Source organism: Anas acuta, chromosome 1 (genome assembly GCF_963932015.1).
Source record: "Anas acuta chromosome 1, bAnaAcu1.1, whole genome shotgun sequence".
Classification (NCBI taxonomy): Eukaryota; Metazoa; Chordata; class Aves; order Anseriformes; family Anatidae; genus Anas; species Anas acuta.
The window spans coordinates 23301646-23325231 of record NC_088979.1 but is presented as its reverse complement, the minus strand read 5'-3'; the positions used below and the strand labels follow the sequence as shown (position 1 = coordinate 23325231).

The 23586-nt window shown below is 42.8% G+C and overlaps 2 protein-coding genes across 4 annotated transcripts in view; one reads left to right on the top strand and one right to left on the bottom strand.

The window, feature by feature from the left end:
• The first annotated feature begins 594 nt into the window (after nt 1-594).
• N4BP2L1 (NEDD4 binding protein 2 like 1) lies at nt 595-14428 on the top strand. The gene is made up of 5 exons (XM_068672924.1): nt 595-942; nt 7669-7793; nt 8614-8702; nt 10010-10086; nt 11858-14428. The coding sequence occupies exons 1-5, from the start codon at nt 818-820 to the stop codon at nt 12081-12083; spliced, it is 642 nt and encodes a 213-aa protein (XP_068529025.1). The 5' UTR covers nt 595-817; the 3' UTR covers nt 12084-14428.
• BRCA2 (BRCA2 DNA repair associated) overlaps nt 12391-23586 on the bottom strand; it is a 38447-nt gene continuing 27251 nt past the window's right edge. The window contains exons 18-26 of one of the 3 annotated variants that reach the window (XM_068672818.1): nt 23168-23323; nt 20831-20975; nt 19611-19732; nt 18589-18790; nt 18248-18414; nt 18029-18164; nt 17120-17376; nt 16314-16466; nt 12391-15059 (exon numbers count right to left, since the gene is read on the bottom strand). In XM_068672818.1, the coding sequence (XP_068528919.1) occupies nt 14430-15059; nt 16314-16466; nt 17120-17376; nt 18029-18164; nt 18248-18414; nt 18589-18790; nt 19611-19732; nt 20831-20975; nt 23168-23323 (1968 nt within the window). In that variant the 3' untranslated portion in view covers nt 12391-14429. Of the gene's footprint in view, nt 15060-16313; nt 16467-17119; nt 17377-18028; nt 18193-18247; nt 18415-18588; nt 18791-19610; nt 19733-19831; nt 19855-20830; nt 20976-23167; nt 23324-23586 lie in introns of those variants that run through there. The other 2 variants (XM_068672825.1, XR_011093286.1) reach the window with 2 other exon arrangements.

Sequence of the window (23586 nt, the reverse complement as noted above, 5' to 3'; positions counted from 1 at the left end):
AACATTACTACAGTATTTGGTGTGGCACATCAGGGGGAACTAAGCTTTCCTATGGTGTGCAAACACCATCTTTAGCACTATTTGCAGACTCTTAGAGCCAAAACTTCAGTGTCTGTAGTTAAATGGACATGTGTACCTGCAGTATGCCTGAGCCTGGTTTCTGACCAGACTGCAGCTGCTGGTTTGGATGGCTCTGAGAGGGCGACTGACACCACACCGAGTGTTTTTGTTTTCAGTGGAAACTGTATTCTTCTCTTGTCTTGTGTGGTGGTAGTGTTAAAGCAGGTCAGGCTTTCTTTACGGAAAATAAATCACGTTAAACTCGCTGTGGTTTCTCATGTGATAATGCATATGAAAAAAAAAAGAGGGAACTGAACTGAGCTTGATGCATGGGGTTGCTTATGCAATGCAGCACAGTTATTTAGCTGTGGCTGCCTGGAATCCTCGCCTGCTTTTGGGTGGAATCCAGCAAAAAAGAAAGAAAACGAAAGGAATAAAATAGATCCTAAAGCTGGGGTACTGTGGGCAGCTCTGGCGTGCTGTGGTGACAGAGCCTGCGGGGCAGAGTACGGGGGGCCAGAACCTGGGCCTGGGGTTTCCCAGCACCGGCAGCATCGCCCCCCCCACCTTGATACCGTGCAAATTAATGAATTTTTGGTAACCACAGCCGGCCCCCCGCGGGCAGCCCAGCCCTTCCCTCTGCGAGGCCTCCCCGGGAGGGGCCGGGGCCGGCTCCCCGCCGCCTCCCTCCCCCTTCCGGGCCGGGCCCGGCCCTCGCACAACCGGGACCGATCCGGGCCGGGCCGGGCCGGGCCCCATGGACGAGCGGCTGCTCCGAGCCCTGGGGGGGCTCAGCCTGCAGCCCCCGCCACGGAGGCGCTTCGGCAAGAGCCTGGTGCTGCTGCGGGGCCTGCCCGGCTCCGGGAAGAGCACTCTGGCCAGGTAAGGGCTGGGAAGGGGGCTGGTGCCGTGACAGCTGCTTAGGGTTCCTTTAGGGTTCCTTTAGGGTTCCTTTAGGGCTTTGCCTCGCAGGGTCTTGGCTCCCTCAGGCTGGTGGAAAGCAAGGAGCCAGCCCTCGGGCAGGCTGCCGGAGCCGAGCCCCAAATGGCCCAGGGTGGTGCCAGGGAGTCCTCTGCTTGCTCCAAAACCTGGAAGGAGCAAGGCAGGGCTGCGAGATGGAAATAGGGTTATGACAGCCGCCTCGGGGGCTTTTCTGGCCGGGAAGGGGAGCAGGAGCCTCGCAGAAAGCTCTGAAACACTTCAGAGCTTCGCTGCTCCAGCCATGAGGAGCTGCGTTAAGGACACGCAGCCCAGCGCATGGGGCCAGGTTCCCTTCCTAATTTTTAAGGGATTAGTACCCAAAGGTGCGTTGCCAGTAAGCCCCTAAATCACCCCAGCCACGCTATTTGTAGTTCTGTAAAATTACCAGGCTAAGGCTTTTTTATTTTGTGGTTGATTGCTGACGATAAAGCAGTTCCTCTGTCTCACAGCGAGAATTTCCAAGGGCTGCGACTTCTGGTTTCGAGTTGTCTGAGCCCCAGTGGTGTGGGACAGAGGCAGGAGAGGCTCCAGGACTGGTGAAAAATTGGTGGAAAAGCCCCGAGGGGAGTGCTGTGGGGTGGCACCACAGCCTGCCCGACCCCATAGCCACAGCCTGGTATCACGATCGGCCTGGTATCGCGACCAGCCCGGTATCCCAAAGCTCCTGCTCTCCACCAAAAGGTGGACGTTCACCATGGGCTTCCTCCTGGTGAGGAGAGCGTGCCAGAATGAACAGAGGGATTTTGGGGGATGTATCCTCAGCCAATGCAAATAACTGGCCTCTTTTTTTTCAGGTCAAAACACGAGTTTAATAATTAATGGTGGATTTGCAGAATAAATCGTAAACACTGTTTTAGTCCCGTGTGAGGGGAAGGCTTGAAGGACTTGTTCTGCACCTAGCCCCTGCTGATTGTATCATAAACACTGCGTGGCTCAAAGGGCAGCTGTGAGAGCTGCCTGTAGCACCTCTCCATTAGCTCTGTCAGATTACGAAAGGACTGTGCCAAGAAACTTCTCAGATTTGCTCTTCCCAGCATCCCACACTGTGTATCTTTTGGTGTTGGCAATTATAGTGTGCTAGTCAGGAATATGTTTGTAGAGAATTAGTACAACAAGCACGGTGCGAGATTCTATTGGTGAGGAAAGGTGAGATTTACTTTAAAAATTTGCAGGTAAGCTAATTTTACCCATTCAAATTCATTCTCTCTGACTTTTTTTCACTCACACTATCACACAAATATTTGCAAGCATCAGGATACATGTGCACAGGTGGTGTGGCCAAAATCAGTAAGGACAAGGTCCTTTGGCAGCTCCATTTTTGCTTTTTCTTCTATGTTCTTCTTCGTTAGTGGTGACAAAGTGGCTTTTTTATGCCTTCTAGTAGTTACCATGATGCCATTTTTCATGAATCTTAGGCAAGATTTTTGGCTGTTATTTTTGTTTTCCCACTTTGGGTGCCTTCACAGCTACAGCTCTCTCCCTTTTGGAAAGAGGAGGGTGGCTGCAGGCTAGCAGGACCTGCTGGCCATCCTCCTGCTCTCCTGTCTCCTAGTGGCAAGTCATTGCTCTGTATCAGTGTGTGGGTGACGAGCACGTTTCCCAGTTTCATAGCTGTTAACTCTGCTCTTGGTTATCAGCATATGCCATTGTTTTAACCTTTGCTCTGTTGTTTCTTCTGGTGCTTTCACACACGTCTCCGTTCATTCATTATTCATGTCAGCTACTATTTCTGTTGCAAACTGTGTGCCTTTACAGCACTCAGAAATGTCATGAACCGTGAATGTTATCACCAGTGATACTGCAACTCGCTGATAGAGCATCCCCTTGTCGGTTTGTTGCACCAGACTATTGTCCAGGAGCAAGCTAGGGCTCAGGGCTTGATTCCCTGACCTTTCATTGTCACCTGGCACTGTTTGGATACAGCTCTGTAAGATATAATTACAGCATCTTTTCCAATCACACCACTGTTAAGGATGCACATCCCTGAGCCACCTATTTATTAGGTGATCCTAACTGGTGCCCTCTGATCATTCACCGTACATCATCAGAGACAACTGCTAAGAAAACATGTCTGAGGTGCAGTAGTACATTCAGCTTACAAAACATCTCCAAAAATCAAGTGAGCCACGTGCAGGCTCATATCTGCTTCCACAACAGACTTTCTTTGTGGTGGAAACGCACAACTCAACATAACTCGTAACCTATTTAACAGTTTTGCTCAAGCACTAGGCTGGGCACGATCAAATATGTAACTTCTCAACTTCTACTGTTGATTTACCACTTGAAATAGGACCGGTTTTGTGCTCCCTTATGAAGCATAAAGTGAACAGTCATCCAGAACAGGTGACAAAGACACAGAGGGAAAAATACATTGGCACCGAGGAATCAGTGCTTGGCATAGGCTTTGTCTTCTCCAGTTCTCTCTGCTGCATTTGTCTGGTTCCTCCCTTCACCTCCAGTCCCTTCTCCAGCCCTGCCGTGTGTAGGATCCCAAATCAGCCCACCCATTGTCACCAGGATCCCGACCCTACGGGAGAATTGCAGCACAGTTCATGGACTTTGCCTATTAGTTCTGCAGCTCCTGCTTCCAGATGGTAACACACTGTCAACATCTACCTGTGTATACGACATGCTCGTGCTTCAGGTCCTTCTGAATGTGTTTATCGACAGGCACAGCACAGCTGCTGCTCGTGTCCTGCCGGCGAGACGTGGAGGCACTGCTGTGCTGCCTGGCAGCCCCGCGCCGGGGCAGAGTCCTCAGGGCGCTCACTGCAAGTTACCAAAACACTGCAGGCAGCTGATAGCACTGTGCATGTGCTCTGGTTCTAATTTTTCTCATTTTCTGCCGAAACTGAATGCTGAAAAGCCACAGGAAGGCTTTTTAGTGAGCAGAACAAGTGGCTGTATGCAGTGCTAGCATATAAACGCTAGGATCTGTATTATGTTGGAAGGAGGTTGTATCTTGAGACTCTACCAGGCCTGAGATCTGCCTGGCACTCAGTTCTGTTAGTTTGTATGAAAGCAGAAAACACTCCTTCCAGTCTTTTTACCAGACTGAATATCGGCCATCCATTCACTCCCAGAGTTTCTGATGGAAAATCGTGACAGCCTGTGAAATGCAGTCAGGTTTTTTTTTTTTTTCTCCAGTGACATCATTAGTGGAGGTGGGGTCTTCTCTCAAGTCCTTTACTTGTATCCAGGTAGTTGAAATCTTGGCTAGTAATTTTGTTGTCTGTGAGGATAGAAATATATCCAGTTAAAATCGAAATTGATTGATTGAAAGCACTGAAGATGCTATTAATAAACAGGGGACTTCAAAAACGGTATAAGTCATGGGAGCAGGTCCTCAGATAAATAACTTAGAAGGCTTCAAAACCCCTCTCTGTTAGCTCATGGAGTTGTATTTTCAACAGAAATATTCTTTTTTAGTAGTTGCAACCGTGGTAAACTTGAGCAGGGTGAAGAGTAGAGTGAATGCACCGAGAGCCCACGCTGGTCAGAGGCATCCCTGCAGCTGCCGCTGGGGCTGGTGACGACGCTGGAGCCTCTGCGCACACCGAGGGCTCCCGGAGGGTTTGAGCAGTCCCCAGGCCTGCCAGCAGTTTGCTGCTTCTGTGCCATAAGCATCTGAAAACTTTTCTTTTTTTTTCCAGTTGCATCAGTCTAACAAGGTACTTCACCTAGCTTGGAAATCTGCTTCCCCCTGGGAAGGGCAAAGAAAGGCACGAGAGCAGACTTGTTTCTGTGACAGACCATATTAAAACTGCTGCAAGGCAGCTGCAATACGGATCAATTAAATATCGTGTAGGCTAATTAATACTGAACTTTTGGCAGATACTGTTTATCACAATGCAGTGCTTAAAGTCCAGTGGCTTTTCTTCAATGCAGACATAGCCTGTAAGTACCCTTTGATCTTGCAAAGAGATTTCTTTTTTCTTTTCATCCTTGGTGTGCTTTACACTTACTGATCTAACTGCAATGGGTGCTGCTCAGAATTTATTAATAAATAGCACTGTGCACAAGTTCTCCCATTTTGTATATTTAGCTCCAATACAAGCATTATTGTTGCACAGAGTGATCAGGAGCCTAATGGGACAATGTAAAACCTTTATTCTACACTGACTTCTGGTCCTATGTAGATCTCAATGGCTGTAGTTTCAAGCAAAATATCAAAGTGTCTTGGGTGCAAATGAATTTATTTTTATTTTTTGCAAGTGAAATTAAAAGGGACAGAACAAACAGAACGGGACAAGGTGGCAGGAAAGAGCTGTAAGCTTTGGAGTCAGTTTGGTTGTGGAAAAACAAGTGTTAAAGACAGCAAAACAAGCTTAATGTTTTGTTATGTTGCTATTAGTATGGTTTTATTTGTTTAGTTTGAGTATAGTAAACATGCCAGCAATCCATAGCTCTGAACACATCTTGTGCTGTATTTTTCCTCGTTTGAAGTCCCAGTTTTATCTGCTTTATTACCAGGGATATGAAGATAGTAAACTGAATGTACAGGTAATCACACACTGCTTAAGTTGCTTACATATCAAAGCTCTCTGTTAGCATTTAAAATGCTAAAAAGTATTTTAAAATTTTGCACTGTGATAACATTTTGAAAGGAAATACCGAAGAAGAAAAACATACTGAGATCTTTTACTAATATGTACAATTTTATGTGCATCTTAATAGGTAAAGGGACATCATATTTTAGCACAATCAGCTTTTTAGAGAAGAGATTATGATGCAGATGGATGAAACAGGAAAGGTAAGGTACTGAACTACTGAGAGCTAAATTTATCAGTGTGTCAGCGTGAGAGCAAACAGATAAGCATTAGGTGCTCACATGCTCTTCATGATAAGAATTATTTGCATGGGACCAAAACTAAAGTTTTGTGTTTTTTTTAAAAAAAAAAAACAAAACTTTTTTGGGGATCTGTTTGTCCAGCAGTAATTAGGTAAATAAAACATCTCTTCTGAGCTAGGAGATAACTACGTGTTAAGAGGTATGTAACTTAGTGGCTGCAGCACAGAGCAGTGAGGTTGGCCTTGGCTGGTCAGCCAGCAGCGAGTCTCTGCTCCCTGTGGCAGTGGCTACCCCAAAATAACACAAATTAATCAGCAGACGGTGGAAATTACAGCGCAGGTGAAACAAGTCAGAAGTCGGCCTTGGTTCAAGGAAAAGCAAAGTGCAATCCGAGTGAGGGATTGCTGCTGGCAGGCAGGTTAGGATGAAATTGGTAAGTAAATGGCTGGAGTCGAGCTCGAGATGACAGAATTAAGCCTTTTCTGTCTGCCCGTCTGGTTTTTTGCCGATAACCTAGAGGGACCTTTTCCCCTGCCGTTGCTCAATTAGATAAGGCATTGAGAAATTGTTGTTCTGTAGCTTACGGGGATGGCAGAGAAGCGTTTTATCGAGGACGCTGAAATGAGTCACAGACTGAAGACCATGTGTGGCGTGAGATAGCAGGGCAGCGACGTTCGTGTCTGAGAGTCACAAGGCTTCTGGACTGGCCTTTCTTTCTTCTCTCTTGGCTTCTGGGGCCCTGACAAGATAAGGGAGCAGCGAGGTGATGCCGTGGGCTCTCCCTGGCTTCTTGCAGAGATTCCCTCCCTCCCTCCTCCTCCCAACACTCCCTTGGCTGACAAAGTGAACAGTTCAGCCTACGGACACAAATAAGATGAAAACACACAAACAGAAAGCCAGTTTTGCATTAAGATTTCTTTTTAATGTTCCCTGAGGACTAATTTTCAGGAAGAAGCCTTCAAGTTCAAGCCACCACATCAGGAGCATTTTCATTCCTTAGCCTCCTGAAAGGCGGCTGGTCAGCCTGCAGCAGGACACCACCAGATCTCGTCCCAGCTGTGAGTGGACATGGTTGTGGGACACACGTCAACATGAAGAGAAGGGGGTTGCCCTTGGCTGTTGACCACAGGGGACCTCCTTTATGGATCTGCTGCATCTGAGGTGGCCAAGCCAGGCAATGCAAATTTGTCTGCAAAACATTAAAAAATGGAAATCAAAGAAAAATGACTCAACTCGACAAGAAGAGGGCAGAGTAAACGGAGACAAGTGAGAAGCAGAAAGAACCATAAAATAATAGGAAATGTTGACTAATCCTTCTCATACTTGTTTGTACATTAAAGGAAAGGAGCTACATGCTTTACAGCCAAAGAAAGAAGAAGAACAAAGAACAAGACAAAGCTGATAATACAGACAATCCTTACTAAATGACCAACCATTCCTCCTTATTATCTTCAAAAATCTCTCTGTAGTGAAACTCCCATAAGAGAATTGCCTTTTAAGACTCACTTCCATGGGATTAGCAGTATTTTTTAAAATGTATGTTCATACCTTCTCAAATAACTCAGAAAATTGAATTTATTATTATGATTAAAGACTCGTGTTGGCGGTCCATTGTAGATCTCTCTGCTGAATTAAAGAAATCAAACATGCCTTTAAGCTCCTGCATGCTCACCTACTGATTACATTATTTTCAGATCTCTTTAATCTGGGATTTTCAAAACGAAGGACTGTGCAAATTTGCAGAGCAGTCGTACAGCTCTTGATGTAATGTTCTTTGTTAAAGGCATGTGTTTACACATCCTAATCCTTCTTTCATTGTGTTTTTTGTTTTCCAGACAACTGAAATATGACTATCCCAGTGCTGTGGTTCTTAGTACTGATGACTTCTTCACTAGAAATGGTGTGTACGTGTTTGAGCCTGACTTCCTAGAGGATGCACACAAGTGGAACCAAAAGAGAGGTGACTGAAATTGATCCAGTCTTTTGTCAGCATAGTTTTGCTTTTCAGTATGTCTTCAAATTAAGCCCCCAAATAAAAATATCTCAAAGTAGGTGAAGTTCATGGTGTATTGGTTAAAATATATTTGCCACTTCTGATATTATTTTGTAGCATTAAAGAGAGGAATTTAAAATGAATTAATGTTGGTGATAGTTACTGGTTTTGGAAATAAAACTGACTCAGAGGTAGCCCTGCTGAAGCTTGATTAACAGCAGGTGGCATGCAAATGCCAGCACTGCAGCTGCTCAGCACAGCTGTGTGCCTGGCATGGTGCAGACTGCACCTCCTTAGGTGTCTGTCCTGACCTAGAAGTGGGTAGCAGCGAGGAATTAGTGACAGGCAGGAGCAAAACTTCCAAACCTCCATCATTTGAGAATGAAATAACCTACGTGTCTAGCTGAGAGAGAAAAATGTCACATATATTTGAGGCTGTGCTCTGAACTCAGTTATAGCATTGGCAAACGTACCTTGGGATCATAAAACAGACATCTTTTGCAAATAATGGTCTCTCATACTTGCTGTAAATACCTAAATGTGTCTAAATATGTTCACACAAGTTTCAGATCTTGCTTCTGAGCACAGCCACCAGCTGCATCACCTGCAGGAAACACCTGCTGGGTGCCGACCTCTGCTTGCTTTTGGGTGGTAGCTACAAACCCAAGTCCGGCGGGGAGCCAAGCGTGCTAGGAGTGGGCAAGGAAAGGACCCTTCTAGGCTAGAAAGACCTGGCTCAGTCTGTTACATAATACGTTTTAGCTTTACTTGATGTGTTACATTACAGCACGCAAAGCAATGAAGAATGGGAAAAGCCCGGTTATTATTGATAACACCAACATCCATGCTTGGGAAATGAAGCCGTATGTGATGATGGTAGGGAAAGCTATGATTTATTGCTTTTACACGCTCAGCTCTGACATTTAAGAGGTGATCTGACTGAAACAATTCTTAACAAGGCTAAAACTAATGACGTCCATTTTCCCTCAGTCCTCTAATTATAGTTAATAATTTATATTGCGAAGACATAGGGGAAAAGGTGCCTATGCAATTATTTTATCTAGCCAGCTATACACCTCAGTGAAGGCAAAATTATTAGAAAGATTAATGATCTTTGAACTTGCCCTGTAGCTTCTTGGCAATCAGGCAATCCTCAGCAGTGACATGAGTGTGACAGTTTCCAAACTGTTGAATCTGAAACTGACCAAATATAAGACTTTCCAAAGTTAACAAATATATCAAAATTTTAGTTTATGACTTGTGAAAAATACACCAGAAAGAGTCCTTCAAGGTGTATTCAGTATCTCTTCTTAGTAGTGCTGGCAGGCATAGCATTTATTGCCAATATCTTTAGCACAGTTTCATAGTCTGGCCTGCCTGGTAACATCACACTCATGCTTATGCACAGCTATAAATTCTTGGGTTCCGATCACGTTAGAAAAAAAATTTGGGTCAAGGTATTGCTTTTATGGGAGCTCAGAAGAGGCAAAAATTAATAGTGGTGCTGGAACCCTGGACATGGTACTGTGCTGGAGGACATTGTGAATGCTTCTGGGTGACCATGAAGCAAGTGAGAGATCAGAACTAGAGGTGTACGAGATGTAGAAAGATCAGGAGTCCCCTGCCTCCTTTCTGCTACTATATAACGTCTTCAGGAGGCGGTGTTCACCCCTCCAAATCAAATCCCAAAAGCAATCAATAGCTGTGTTAGCTAAATATATATATATACACATACACATATAGATGTATATGTATACACATATGGAGATACAAATATGTTGCTTTACCATGAAAAAAAGAAATCAAGACCTGTAGATTCAGTGCCTGGAAATAGCATGACACTCCCAGAAGCTCCAGCTTGGTGCAGCCGACCTGTGGCTCTTGAACCATCGGTGACTGCCAGAGAGCTCCAGTGGCAGTGCCCCATTGCCGCAGGGAGCAGGGTGTGGGGAAATGTGGAGGCAGGGTGTGCTGGGAGACCCAAAGCCTTTGGTGTAAGGGGGAATGGACTGGCAGGGAGTCAGACCAGCTCCGTGGTGGGAGCCGTGGTGAGCTTCTTCCTTCTGGCTCCTGGAGATGCGTGATGCATCTCTTAACCCAACAAAATTCTCATGGGGGGCTGGAAAATTGGCTACTCCTGGGTTTGGTGGCCCTAAATCTAAAACTTGTGTGTACTTCTTCAGGCACGTGAGAATAGCTACGAAGTTATATTCCGGGAACCAGATACACCCTGGAAGTTCAATGTTCACGAACTGACAAGGTACAGCTTTTTCTCTTTGGTGCAGCAGACAGCTTCTCACTTCTGTGCTCTGAGAAGGGTCAGCACTTCTCTTCATACCCCCTGAAATGTCTCCTGGTAAATGACAATGGAAGGGCGCGCGTACTTCATTCAGGCTGAGCCATTTCTGCTGTGTAATTATTTGAAACAAGTCAGCTTTTGCAGTAGCCTGCCAGGACTGTAAGGCTGACTCAAACACCTGCAGCTTGGGGCAGCATTTTGGCAAATGATTCAGGGACATCTGAAAGTTGCTTCCAGTACCTTCAGCGCTGGCTGCAGGCTTCCTGATACCAGATAAATGTCCTCGTGATACCCTAGGTTCTCTAGGTACCTAAACCTTTAGTCCACAAGCTGTGAGCAGTGTAAATCTCCTGTAAGAAGGCAGGTAGCTCTTGCCAGAGCTCTGTTCATGTGTCCTGTACGCCCCCTGTAAGGCACAGGATGTCAGTCTTGAAGGACAGCACCATTCCCAGCTGCTTGGGCAGAAAAAAGGCAGGAGTATGAGCTAGTTTGCTCTCCCGGCTGCACACTGCCCACATGTAGGGCACTGGCAGCTGGTGGCTCTCATGCCCATGACAAGTGGGGATGCTGCAGCTGGAGACCTGCTGCATTGCTTTCACCTGAATTCCACTGGAGGAAAACAAAACAAAACAAAAACAAATATTTTGAGTACTCCAGGATTTGCACACAGCAAGACTTTGAAAATGCAGCTGCAAGACAATGTCACACTATCTCACTAGTAGGGCCCTATGGAGATAAATGGTAAAAATAAAGCTATTCAGAGCTCATAAACTCACAGAGACACAGAAGTAGCAGGCAGTCTTTGAAAAGTTTCTGGTTTGTCCAGAAACCCCTGCATGGTTGAGCATATTGCTCCCCTCTTCCCAGGCCTACTTTCGTTTATATATTTGCCCTGGAGTCACTGTGTGTGGCCACGGGTAGCTTCCATTACAAACAGTAAAGTCCTACACGTTTCTCTTTCCACTTCCTTCCCCCTATTTTTAGAGAACAGAACCATTAAGGTTGGACAAGATCTCCAAGATCATCTGGTCCAGCCATCCCCCTACCGCCAGTATCACCCACTAAACCATGTCCCTAAAATTTACATGCAATGCCTCCTCTCCTCCCTACCTCATCTTGTGTTCCTATTGAGTCTTCCCCCCTCTGTTTTCACATATGGAGCCCAAACCTGTGTTTTACAGGTGCAAATTCCCAGCTTTTCTCCCCCAGCCCCCCAGTCTCCATGTTTCCTACAGAGCCACCAGCAGCACCATCTCCCTCATCATCACTTCTGCCCATTCATTTTTTTTTCCCCCATGTGCACTCAGCTAAAGCAACAACAGATTTGTGACCTCTACACCTGTTACAAGTCAGTGTCTGGGCTACCCACAGGCATTGTTTGTCTTTCTCCAGAAGTATGAAAGCTCATCCTGGGTCTAACAAGCCGTTGGCTCCAAAACCCAGCAATATTCACAGAAAATAAGATACAGACCAGATAGATCTTCTACCTAGCTCTTTCTCGCCTGGCTGTTTCAGTGCATTCGCCTAACCTCTTCTGGCCTTGCTGCCCACAAAAATGTGCGGGTTACTTTTTCCAGCAGTCCCTGCAGTATCGTTGAGAGGTAGGTGGCAGCAACCAATGGTTTAGCAGAAAAAAAAAAAACAGCTAGCAAAGGCTCACCAAGCACCAGGAGCGATGTCCAGCAAACGTAAGCCAACCTGTAACGTATTTCTGCTACCGTTGCCTCTACAGAAGAAATATCCACGACGTCCCGCGGCAAAAGATACAGCGGATGAAAGAGGAATACGAGCACCACGTCACCTTCCACAGCGTTCTCCACGCCCAGCAGCCCGACAGAGATGACAGAAGCGCCACGGGACCAAGCACAGCTCACGGCCTGGGCGCCCACCACAGCCCCCAGCCGGGCTGCTCACACAGACCGCGCCCGGCACGCACGCGCACCCTGCCATTTCGCTGAGGGGTGGAGGCCTCTGTGCGTGTTTTAATTATCAGGGGATCAAAGTCTCTAGTTTTACTTTTTTTTAACTAAACTGTTTTATATTCTTGTATTTTCCTACTGCATTTCAAAAGCAGACTTTTATTTCTTAAAAGTCTTTAAATGGCGCTAGATTATGATCTCACAGATCTTCCTGGCTGATTGCCCTCTTATCTCTGACACAAACTGCATGCCCTCATCCTTCTTCCTTCACTAAAATTCATTCTGGCTAATGGTAAAATTTGTTGGCTGGACCTCACTCTTTTTTTTTTTTTTGCATTGCTGTAACTGCTAGAGAGCACTGAATGCTCTTAGGTTTTTTTCCTTACAGCCCACGTGGCCAACTCCTTCTCCATGCAGTGGTCATTTCTTGCAGTTTTGCTCCTGGATAATCCTTTCTGTCTTCACCTTCTTGTCTAGCGTGTTTTAACTGCTAACTTTCAGAGAGGCAAAAAGTCAATCAGGGAAAAGGTAGAGCTGTAAGAGAGCGTAGCAAGATCTGATGCTCTTCTGCATCTCCGCATCTGCTGCCTGCATCTGTGCTATTCTTACCTTAGCGCTAACACAGCCAAACAGCATCTCCAGCCTGAAGGAGGAAAACATTAATGCTTTAAACTTCATCTTGCGGAGAGAAAGCAGAGGAGGCAGTGTTGTTTCCTGAAGGAAAGATCGGTACTGGGTGAGTGCTTGCGAACTGGAAGGTGGCACTGGGCTACAGAGGCAGCTGTAAATAGGCAAAGCACGAGGCTGCTGCCTACCTGAACTCAGGAGGACAAAGAGTGTTGCACAAAACGACAACTTGAGAAAGGAAGGGGGAAAAAAGTGTTTGTAAGAGAAGAAATTGATCCCTTCCCCCACACAGTGCAGAGAAGCCATTGACTGTTGGTGAATGAGCAAAAGAAGCGATCCTGCAGGAGTTCCAAAAAACTTCTAAAATCCTGCTGATGGGTCTTTGTCAACAGGGCTCGTGAAACGTTATTGTAAAACTCAGCATTTGTGATGGCAGTTCTCTGTAAGTAGGTGCAGAACTACACTGCCACCTGGGCAGTGGCTGTAGAAGAGGGCAGTAGCAAGGTAGTTGGCAGTAGGAAATGAAGAAATGAAGGAAATGAAGCTCACCCAGATCGTGAAGAAACGCAGGTGCAGCTGCTGCTCCTCTGCCAGGCTAGTGGACAGAAGCATCAAGGCGTATGTTAGTCCTGTGTGAAAACGAACCTGGCTGTAGGAGTCCGTATAAAGCAGTAGGGGTTGGATGAATTCCAGTTTCTATTTTTATTTTTTAACTCAGGCTGCACGTAAAGCAGCACTGTCACCACTGTAAATAATTGCTCATTAAGGGGTTTCGGGCACCTGCAGCATTGCACAAAGTTTTTAAGTGGAGCTGCTGTCACCCTCTTACATTCCCCAGTCCCACTGCAGTGCCCAGCTTGGCTGCGGGAGCTGCCCTCAGCCCTGCACTCGAGCCAAGGTAGCAGCACAGGACTGCAGGAAGGTCACCAGGAGGGAGCTGCTGCCGTCTTCCTTTGACACCTGAAGGGCGAGGGCAGGACAACGGCATAACTAAACCATGGAGTCAGAGCCTGCCACGCAGAACTGCTTCTCTTGTGCAGAAGCTCCGGTTTTGAAAATCTTCACTTGCAGAAGTTAATGAGAAAGAAACCATGAACAGAAGTATTAACTCCCTCCTGGCAGAAAGAACATGGGATGAAATTAAGGGCCTGGCTTTCTTTCATAACATTCTGGCTTAAAGTAGTACCTCTAACTAAGACCAAGGATTTATTATTATTATTTTTAATTTTTTTTTTTTTTTTTACTATGAATCAGTCATAATTATAGCTCTTTTCTAAAACTTTTAGCACTGCACGGAAATTTTAAGGAATTATGGTTTACATAATTTTAAGGAATTATGGTTTACAGAACTATGCCAGAATTACAGAGGAGTGTTTCGGAATTAACCTGCTATGTTTGGTTCCAATAAATTTAGACAATTGTTGATTTTGCCCTGTGCTACTTCTGACAAACAACTACGCTAATGCCACAGCTGGTAACAAAAGAGGTTGCTTGAGACTGAAACAAAGACCCTGCCAGAATTCAACAATACATCAGAATCAAAGTGATGGGTTATAAAACCTCGAGCCAGAGTGATGCTAGTGTATGTGATGTTTGTGTGAGAAATGTATGATTATTCAGCTCCTAATCATTTGTCCTGCAGCTGAAATGCCCTCGGAGGATTTTTTGTAATATAACTTTATTAAATACAACCGGGATCTAATGTACAAAGTAAAAATCATTTAAACTTGAAATATATACAATACTGTACATGTGTATTTAGTAGCATTTTCGGGATTTTCGTCTTTGCAGCATCCTGTGGGTTGATAATGAGCCCCCAAGCTCCTTTGTGTCCTCCTGAAGAGCCTCAGCTCCTTCAGAACTGCTTTTTAATGAGTTCTTTGCTTCCTCAGTTGATCTGGAACTACGTTTGGACGAAAGATCATCAGACAAAGTAGTAGCTATTGTACTGGTCTCATTTACACCCTCAGTCTTCTTTTCTTCTGGTAAAGTATTTATGAGTGCTTGCGTATTAATCATCGCCAGTTCTTCATCAGCAACCAGGTCATTAACGGGAACACGGACAGCTTCTCTCACTTTTCTGCTGGGGGTGACAAAACCCACATTTGGATTTGTTTCTTTCCCTGACTTGTTACGCTGTAAGCCCAAACTTCGCGGAGGCTGAAATGCCTTCTTTAAAGATGGAGAAATGGTTGAACAGATCGGTGTCAGGGGTGGAGGGGCAGGTATGCAGCTGAGGAAGTCCATTGCTTTTCTCTTTTTGCTGTTTTTGGGGTGGTCTTCATCAAATGATGGGGTTTTTGCTGACCCTTGGGGGACGAGTTTCATATTCGGTGTGCTGGTTGACAAAGGGCTCAGATACTTTATTTCCATTTTAGAAGATGAGATCTGATTAAAAAGAGAAGTTTTATGGTGAATAGAAAATCCATTAGTAGCAGTAGTGGTAGTCGATCTTCCTCAACTAATTCCATACATTATTTTTTTCAAGTACTGATGTTTGTAAGTCACTGTTTGCACACACATTTAACTGTTTGCACAGTTACACTGCTTCTGAGAACTAAGCTAAACGTATGGGAACTTTCCTGTGCCAGCTGGTAAGAATTCAAAGCAGTCATTACAAAAATGAGTTAATTGAGTCTTCTGCATTGGCTATATCCTCAATGGGTTGTTAAATAGGGAAAAATGAAGGGAAAATGGATAGAATAAAAACCATGAATACATGCACAATACCCACTACACAGCACTGTAACACATACTTGAGAATATCTTTAATGCTTTTTTTCAATTTAATATATTTAATGAATTGATATATGTCACTAAACATTCAGAATATGTTATAGTACTGTCCCTGAAATGGGAAAGGATGGCTTACAGACTGCATTTTAGTCCTCAAGAATTGATCTGAAGTCAGTGTGTTTCTACCTCCCTCACAACTATTCAACAATTGGATGAAAAATTTTTGGATTTCCAAAAAATTTTTGGATTTCCAAAAATTTTGGAAAATTGGAGTGAAAAATTTTTTCACTCCATGTTGCACATCAAGAAAAACTTGCCACCAGCAGCCTCGATGGGAAGCAGAGTACTATTTAACTCAATTTTTGGCAACAGTACTATAAAATCCCAGCATTTACTATGTGATACCTCTTCCCTTTAAACCTACAAAATAGCGAGCAATACCTAGAAAAAAACTATGAAACAACCTCTAAACAAGAGCACATGCTGTAGAGTCTCCTGGAAAAAACATTTACAGATCAAGAATTTTCCTCCCAATCATATTCATGTCAGAAAATCTGCACAATGGAATTGAGGAAGTAGTAAATACTTCTCTATTTCCTATAGGGGAAGGAGGATTCATTTTACTCATAAAATTCAGAGTATTTAAAGTAAGCTGTCAAAACACAGACTGTGATGGGAAATTTTCATATAGTGCTTGGAGGAAGACTAGGCTAGGGAGCTCCTCCCAAAGAATAATTGTAACTCACACAAGGAAAAGCTTCTAATCAGCTTGCCTTGCCCTACAGAGAACCTGTGGGGCAGACTGAAAACAGAGACCATTCACTACAGCCAGCAGTATAAAACCTGCTTATATCCTTACTGTATGTAAAGCCAGTATGAAAACAAAATTAATTACTAGAAGCTTACCAAACTTTTATCTGCTGCATAGAGGCCTGAGTTACAGGAAGGAGAAAAGCATTCTGAACCACATCTTTTAGGTAACGTGGGTGTGAGTGACTGACTTCTTTGTAGCAAATTCATCAATTTACTTTCTGCGTCAGAGCAAAAGGAGTCCACATTCTGTAAAACGGAACAGATTACAATGCAGAATAGTTGTTTTTAAAAATATGCACGTATTCTGTGCTCACAAACTAGGGCTTTGTTTTCCTCATTATAATGCCACCAGAAGTTTATTTTGTATGAAACCAACAAATCAGAAGTCCATTGCACCTTCCACGGAAGAGAAATACACCTTCCTCTTACTATTAGCAAGAAAAAAAAGAAGAAAATATTTTTTCAGTAAGAAGTGAGAATGCATGACCAAGACATGCTATTTAGCACAACTAGAAAGTTGAAATTAAGAAAAATAAATAAAAGCATCAGGCTGTTGGTTGATATTGAACGTGTTCAGGTGAACAAGACAGTAAATTTTAACTTTGATAGATTGCCTGCTAGCAGGTGAAAACAGGTTTGCTAGCCAGAAAAGATCCTGTGGCACATGCTGAAGACAGGGGCATTGAGCTGATGGGGAAAAAAGAAAAAGACAGCCAAGACATTCAATAGGTGACTTGCAGAGTCCTCAAAGAAAAGCACATGAACACCTTGCTCCATCTTCAACAAAATCCCCTCTGCATTACTTTTTTAAGATTCAGTAGCACTAATGGATTTTTTGGTGACAGATTGACACTGCAACAACTAAAATCCATCATTAAACTAACAATGTAAAGATTTACCTCTACCAAACTTCTCAGTTCATTAAACTTCTCTTGAAGATAGGTTTCCTTTGGGCTGGCTGAGAACACAGAAAGGTCTCCAGCCACCAGCATAGGAATTTCTGACCTGAAGTCAGACTGCCACTGAAGGTTGCTTGCAGAGATGAACGACGAGCGAACGACTATATCCTCAATAGCAAAGTGCCTGAGATCAGCCCAGACCTTTATTGCCACCAGATTATAGCTTTCATCAGATAAATAAACCATAGTAGCGAAACCTAAAAGCAAGAAAAAAATGAATCAAACCATAAGCCTTTAAATAAAGGTTGAGTACTGCAATTTGTGTCTATAAATAGAGTCACACACATCTTGAAAGAGTTCTGATAAATACAAAACAGCAGCCTGTCAGCCTGCTAACAGATGTTTAATGCTTCATTCACATTCTACACTCTCTCCATACTGATTACAGAAAACAATTCCAAATCTGCATTCCAGTGCTTAAACATGTTCTGTGGTGCTTTTGCTTTTCATCAGAAGATTCTCCACCTGTCTACCCGTGAGCTCCAAGGGCTGGGTTCCACTCAGCCCATGACACTGCACGTAAAAGGAGCCCATGTACATGGCAGATACCAGTGCTGCACACACAGAGCACAGCTGTGTTCCACGAGGTGCATTCTCACACCTAAAGAAAAAGCTTCTTTTGAGCTTGAATACTCAAATACTAAATTCTTGCTCAGCAAGTAAATCTTTTTTTTTTCTCTAGGAAAACAGTTAACTGCTAGCGTATCATGGTGATGGGCTATATTAGCTATTATATAACTATATATGTAATAGCTGTATACTGGCTGTTATATAACACCAAAGATCTTGACTTTTGAAATAAAAAAACTTAATGGTGATTCAATGCCACGAACGTGGTCAACAACGTACCTGTTTTGCTAACAGAAATTACAACTCCAACTAAATCAACTTCGGCACATGGTGGCTGAAAAGAAGGATCCAACAAACTGGTGAATTTTAGAGCCTTTCTTGGAAAGAAAATCTGCAGCAGCATCTTCTTTGAGACCTTAAAAAAAATAAACACCACCACCACACTGATATATAGATTGACACTTTTTAGTGATTTATCTATGCAGTTAAAGCACTTACTGATAGTTGTAGATACTGAGTTTTCTTTGTTGCTGTTAATTGTATGTTAGCTGATTCCGCTCTTCCTTTGGACTGTGATGCAGACAGCTGGTAGATTCTGTACCGACTGCCTTCCTTCAACAGCGAACAAACGTCCAGCGGTGGACGCCAGATGCTCAGTATCACTCCTAGTAACACCAGATTAAGATAGATTAGGTGTGCAACACCAATAGAAAAGCTTTTTAGCAAAATAAAATCAGAAACAGTTATATGCAAGCTGTGGGTAAACTCTTCAAATCTTATTATGTTAGCCAGTTAGTTACCATGTGAAGATGAAAGTTATTTATTTCCCAAGTACTAACCTTTATGTTTTTCTTGCTTTCTGTAGTCTACCACACATAATTTCCACACAGTGGACACATCCCTTTTGGAACAACCATATTTTTCCTTTTCTGCAGACTCTACAGCCTTCTTGAATTCTTCCTGTATCCGAGTTTGCTTTTTATCATTCATCAGCTGCCTGTGAGCATTCAGAGCTTTCAGCTGATCTTCACTGAGATAACCCTGTAGCCAAGAGAAAACGTATTCAGTATCTTTTTTTTTTTTAAAACTAATCACAAAAAAAAAAAAAAAAAAGATCCTGAAAGATCCTGCCAGGATCCTTTAGAGTCTCTTTCCTAAATGCTCTTCCGTTACAGAAAAGTTATTGTTCAACTGACACACTACTTAGACTCAAAATGTTAGCATAACTGGGGACTCTAGTCTTTACTGGTACTCAGTTGTCTACGTATTACATTATACACTGCTCCTAATGGGTAATTAGTGAGAAGCCTGCTTAAGAACACATAACTAAGGTGAGCATTTCATACAAACAGGCACGTCTGCCAGTTTAATAAGAAAGATGTTACAAAAAAGCTCCGTAAGAAGAAAAGAAGAGTTGCATCTCCCAGCAGGCTGCTATCTCTGAGCTGACTAATTTACACTAAAACACATCGGGAGACAAATGGCAGTAAGATCACGGAAACTCTTCATTGAGCAGCATGCAAGAAAAATATGTCTTACTAGGTACATTCAGTTTTCACATACATACGTCAAAACAAAGTAATAAAACCACAAATAATAATTTTTAATTGCACTATACCCTGGATTTTGTGTATCCAGAGAAAATCACTTACTCTCTTTTGCAATCTAAGAGATTAATCTATTTAAACAGGACTTCGTTAAAGCATTTTCCAAGTAAATCACAATTTACTTAGCAATAAGCATACTGTAGGAAATCTTGATGATTTAAATAGCAGTTTTGTGGCTGATTTTAGCAGGAAGTACTAGGCTAGAAATGACTGCACAAGCATTTCAAAAGTAGCCCAATTGGCTCTACTGTTACCTCCATATAACCAGGGTCAGATGTATTCTGGATTGCTTCATAAAGTTCTGCACCATCTTGCAAATTATGAATTTGCTGTCTTGTAACTACACGTGAACTTGGTGTTTTTCTGCTGGCTCTCTCTGTAGGAAAAAAAAAGTTCATTATGTTGAGTCCAACCAATACACTTTAAAAGTGAAGGAAAAATTATTATGTAGGAAGTACAATAACTTAGGACTTACCAGAATGAAGCTACCAAACTCTTCTATGTAGGGATAGATAGATGTTTGTAGTTTTTAGGAAGATAGAAATGGAAAAAAAATCACTTTTACAAACTACGTTGTATTTAGTTGTAATACACAATAGAATACAAACTCTGGGGAAGGTCTTATGAGATGGCATAGCCAGTTCTCATCAGCAGCTCTGGGATGCACCTGACCAATGAGGTTTTCTGAACCAAGAGGAAAACAACACTTTTAACAAGGCAGTAGCTTTCTGCTGATGTAGCAAGCAATTCTCAGTGCCTGCACTTAGGGAAACTAGGCAGCTTGCCACAAAACTACACCGATACTTGACCACGCTGTCTGCGTGCCAGTCACCTCCGCTCATACAAGACTGCACGTGAAGAAGCCTCCTTTCCTTAGGACACCAGCAAAAAGCCAGGTGAACTTAATTGCATTAGACAATAATCCTCTCCTCAGGTCAATCATCTTTGCTGCTCACACTTTGATCATTTTCTCAGTAGACTCCACTATACGTAGACCAGTTACCAATCAAACAAAAAGCAACACAGTGAGGTGACTGATATGCTTAAGTTCACATCCGTGATGCTAAGAATTATACAGCAATCTCCAATTTCAACTGGGAATTCAGATTTCTTTTAAGGTTATGGCATTATTTGCCCTTTCTTTGTTACTGATAACACTCCACAGGTTCTGATGAAGCAGTCAGATAACATCTCAGTGTTATAGATCACCCCAAGAAAGATTAACCAAAAAGGAAAGGCGAGCTGGGTTGCAGATAATGACCCTATGGACTTTGAACTGTGCAGGCTATCGTTTGTGATGGAATCCTATCTGCTCCTGTAGAAAAATAAACGACGTTCCCCTCCCCACCCCCAAACAAAACAGATCCGAGCATGAAAGCACCCGGAATCCACGATCAGTGTGGCAAGAATCTCAGTGCCCAGAAACAAAAATGTTTGTGTGTTATTACATATTCTGAAATGATGAAAAATTTACCTTCGTGCTTTTCAAATTCTGCTTGGATTTTTGCAAATAGAGCTTCCAGTTTCTTTTGTTGATCCTCTGCATGCCTGGCAGCTTCCCTTTCTTCAGCTCGGCTGTTACGAAATACATATGAGCCGGCTGATGTCTTTTCCATCCACTGAAACGCAAAGATTTAAATAAACCCCAGACCTTCTATTTTTAAGCTGATCTAGCTTCCCTCCAATACTCACTGTTTAAAGCATCTTTGGTTAAAAGTGAACAGGTTTATAAGTTTTTAGTATAACAGATCCAAGGTTAAAAGAAAACAATAACACAAAACAGAGCAGTGGCTGGTAAATCTTCTCTTTAAAGATACAAAGACAGAATGGAGCAGCTGTAGTCAAACTTCAGTGATTTAACAGCTGAATAAACCATAGCTTATAATAATAGGCAATGATATAATTTAGAAAATAGCTGGATCCCACTTGTAGATACATTTAGGTACAAAACAAACTCAGTGCTCAAAAATGTACCAGAACTGCACCCTACCCAACTTGTCTTTCAGCACTGACTGGACTGTTTTAACCTGCTAGATTAGATGCTGTAAAAGATGCTCTTAAACATTTTCATCTTGAAGTGTTTCCACAGGATAACAGCCTTGCCCACAGCCGTGTCAGAGGTGGCTTGGCAAGTGCATGCTTTGAAGAGATAGGTGGCCAAACAAAGAGGCCACTGCAGCTCAAAGTGGTCTCCCTCTCTGCTGCACAGCCCCACCTTGCACTGCCCTAGCATTTACCTGATTGTACCAGACACCAGTTTCCTATTGCAATAGACAAATAGTAGTTTGAGGTCGGTTTTTGTTGTTGCCCCCCCCCCCCCTTTTTTTTTTTTTTTTGGCTTTGTTACTCCTGGTTTAGCGACGTGAATTAGCTATGGAACAGGACCAGATGAGCTGTAGAGCACAGAGAAGCAGCAGGACAGTATGGCAGGAGCAGGAGGAGGACAGCTGTAGGACTGCTCCTTATGAGGCAGTAAATTGTTGAAATAGGCTCTGCCTGCCTCGTTAACTGCACGCCTTCCACTTCCTGCACTGCTCACAGTCTGACAACTTTAATTACAGTTACTGTGACTCCCACATCCCTTGGCTTGAGGTGAAAGAGATACATAGCTCAAGTCTTCCTATCATTTTGGTATGACTGAACAAGATTCTCAGTGTTTTAATAAAAACAAACAAACATATCTGCCCATCCATCTCTGGAAACAGTGAGATATGAAGCACCACTTTCCTCCCCAGCCTGGAAGCCACGTCTATGATGGCATTATGTCCATGTAATAAGTATTGCAATTTTCTCCATTAAAATAATGATCTAAACATCAAAGTAATGTTTCAAGCCAAATATTGCTATTACCTTTATATGGTAAATAAAGTGGAATTCAGTCTGCATTGACCAACAGTTACACATCATTTTAGAAAGCAAACAATGAAGAAAAACCCTGTATGTGCATGTCAAGTGTAGCATTCTCTGAGAAAAGTTAACAGAATCTAGAAGTTGTATCATGGCTAACATGTTAACATTCAGAGGACTGATTACCAAGAAAAAAAAATGTTTCTTTTTATAATTGGGACTGTTACAAAAAGCTCTACTTTGTGTTGGTACGGCCTCACCTCAAGCACTGTGTGCAGTTCCGGGCACCACAGTATAAAAAAATATAAAACTATAACAGGGTGTCCAAAGGAGGGCTACAACGGTGATGAAGTTCTATGATTCCAAGTAGTTACCACTTGATATCCACAGATCCTTTAAATATGGTCAGACTTCACTGTATCTAAAACATCTTCACTCTATTTTATGCAATAGTCATGTTTTATTGTAAATAACATTTTAAATAATAGATCTTATATGTAGCTGGCTGTGTTGTATAGTAAGACAAAATTAATCTTACCAAATGTTATAAAATATTTAACTTCTTTGCAGAGATACATATGTTAGTGATAGGAAAAAAAACGGGTTTCACATTTCTACTCGGAGTTGAAACTGTCGATTTTTTTTTCCTCCTTTAAGATAAATTATGCTTTTTAGATTACTGAACCCATAGTCAATCATTTCTGGCTTTTTGAGAATGAAGCAAACCAAGCCAGAACATACTGAGTGTAAATTGAAATTCTTCTTACAACAGGATACTCCACTCCTGAAAAATTAAATAAGTGCACACTGCAAGAGCCACTTCTGCTTACACATCATGGTACCATTTCTTGATTTTATTTAACTGCCTCTATTACGGCACCTTTGAAGAACAATATAGAAACTAGCTATTAGATAAATTAGATCTAATAGAAACAGTTAGATTCATAAAATACTTATACCATACCTGAATAGGGTAAGCTCTTTGAATGACGACATCAATACACCCCACTGCACCACCCTCGCTGTAAAGCGATGACAGAGGCAAAGGAAAAGGTCTGGGATCCCGGTGAAATCCTAGCTTTGCGTGCCATCGTGCACAGCGGGTGCTGTTTGCTGAAATCTGAAGTTAAATGTTGAACGATAAACTGGCATTGGTAGGTCAAAAAGGAGATAATCTTTCCTTTAGATTAAGTTTTTTTGTTTTTTTTTTATATTGACCTATTGACCTCACTAAGGAACTCTTATTTTTGCACCTGAACAGACTGCGTTTTCATTTCAGGGTTTCTTTTCACATTGAAAAGCTTACTTTAAACAGCTGTGACAGATTTGATGAGTTAAGATTCTCTAGGAAATTAGCATCTATGAGATATGCCATTGCTTTAT

Bases quoted from the DNA above. Each gene is read 5' to 3' on its own strand.
- N4BP2L1 (XM_068672924.1), top strand. From the start codon at position 818: ATGGACGAGCGGCTGCTCCGAGCCCTGGGGGGGCTCAGCCTGCAGCCC. The intron at 943-7,668 runs GTAAGGGCTGGG...TTTGTTTTCCAG, and splicing joins GGGAAGAGCACTCTGGCCAG to ACAACTGAAATATGACTATC. The intron at 10,087-11,857 runs GTACAGCTTTTT...TTGCCTCTACAG, and splicing joins AATGTTCACGAACTGACAAG to AAGAAATATCCACGACGTCC.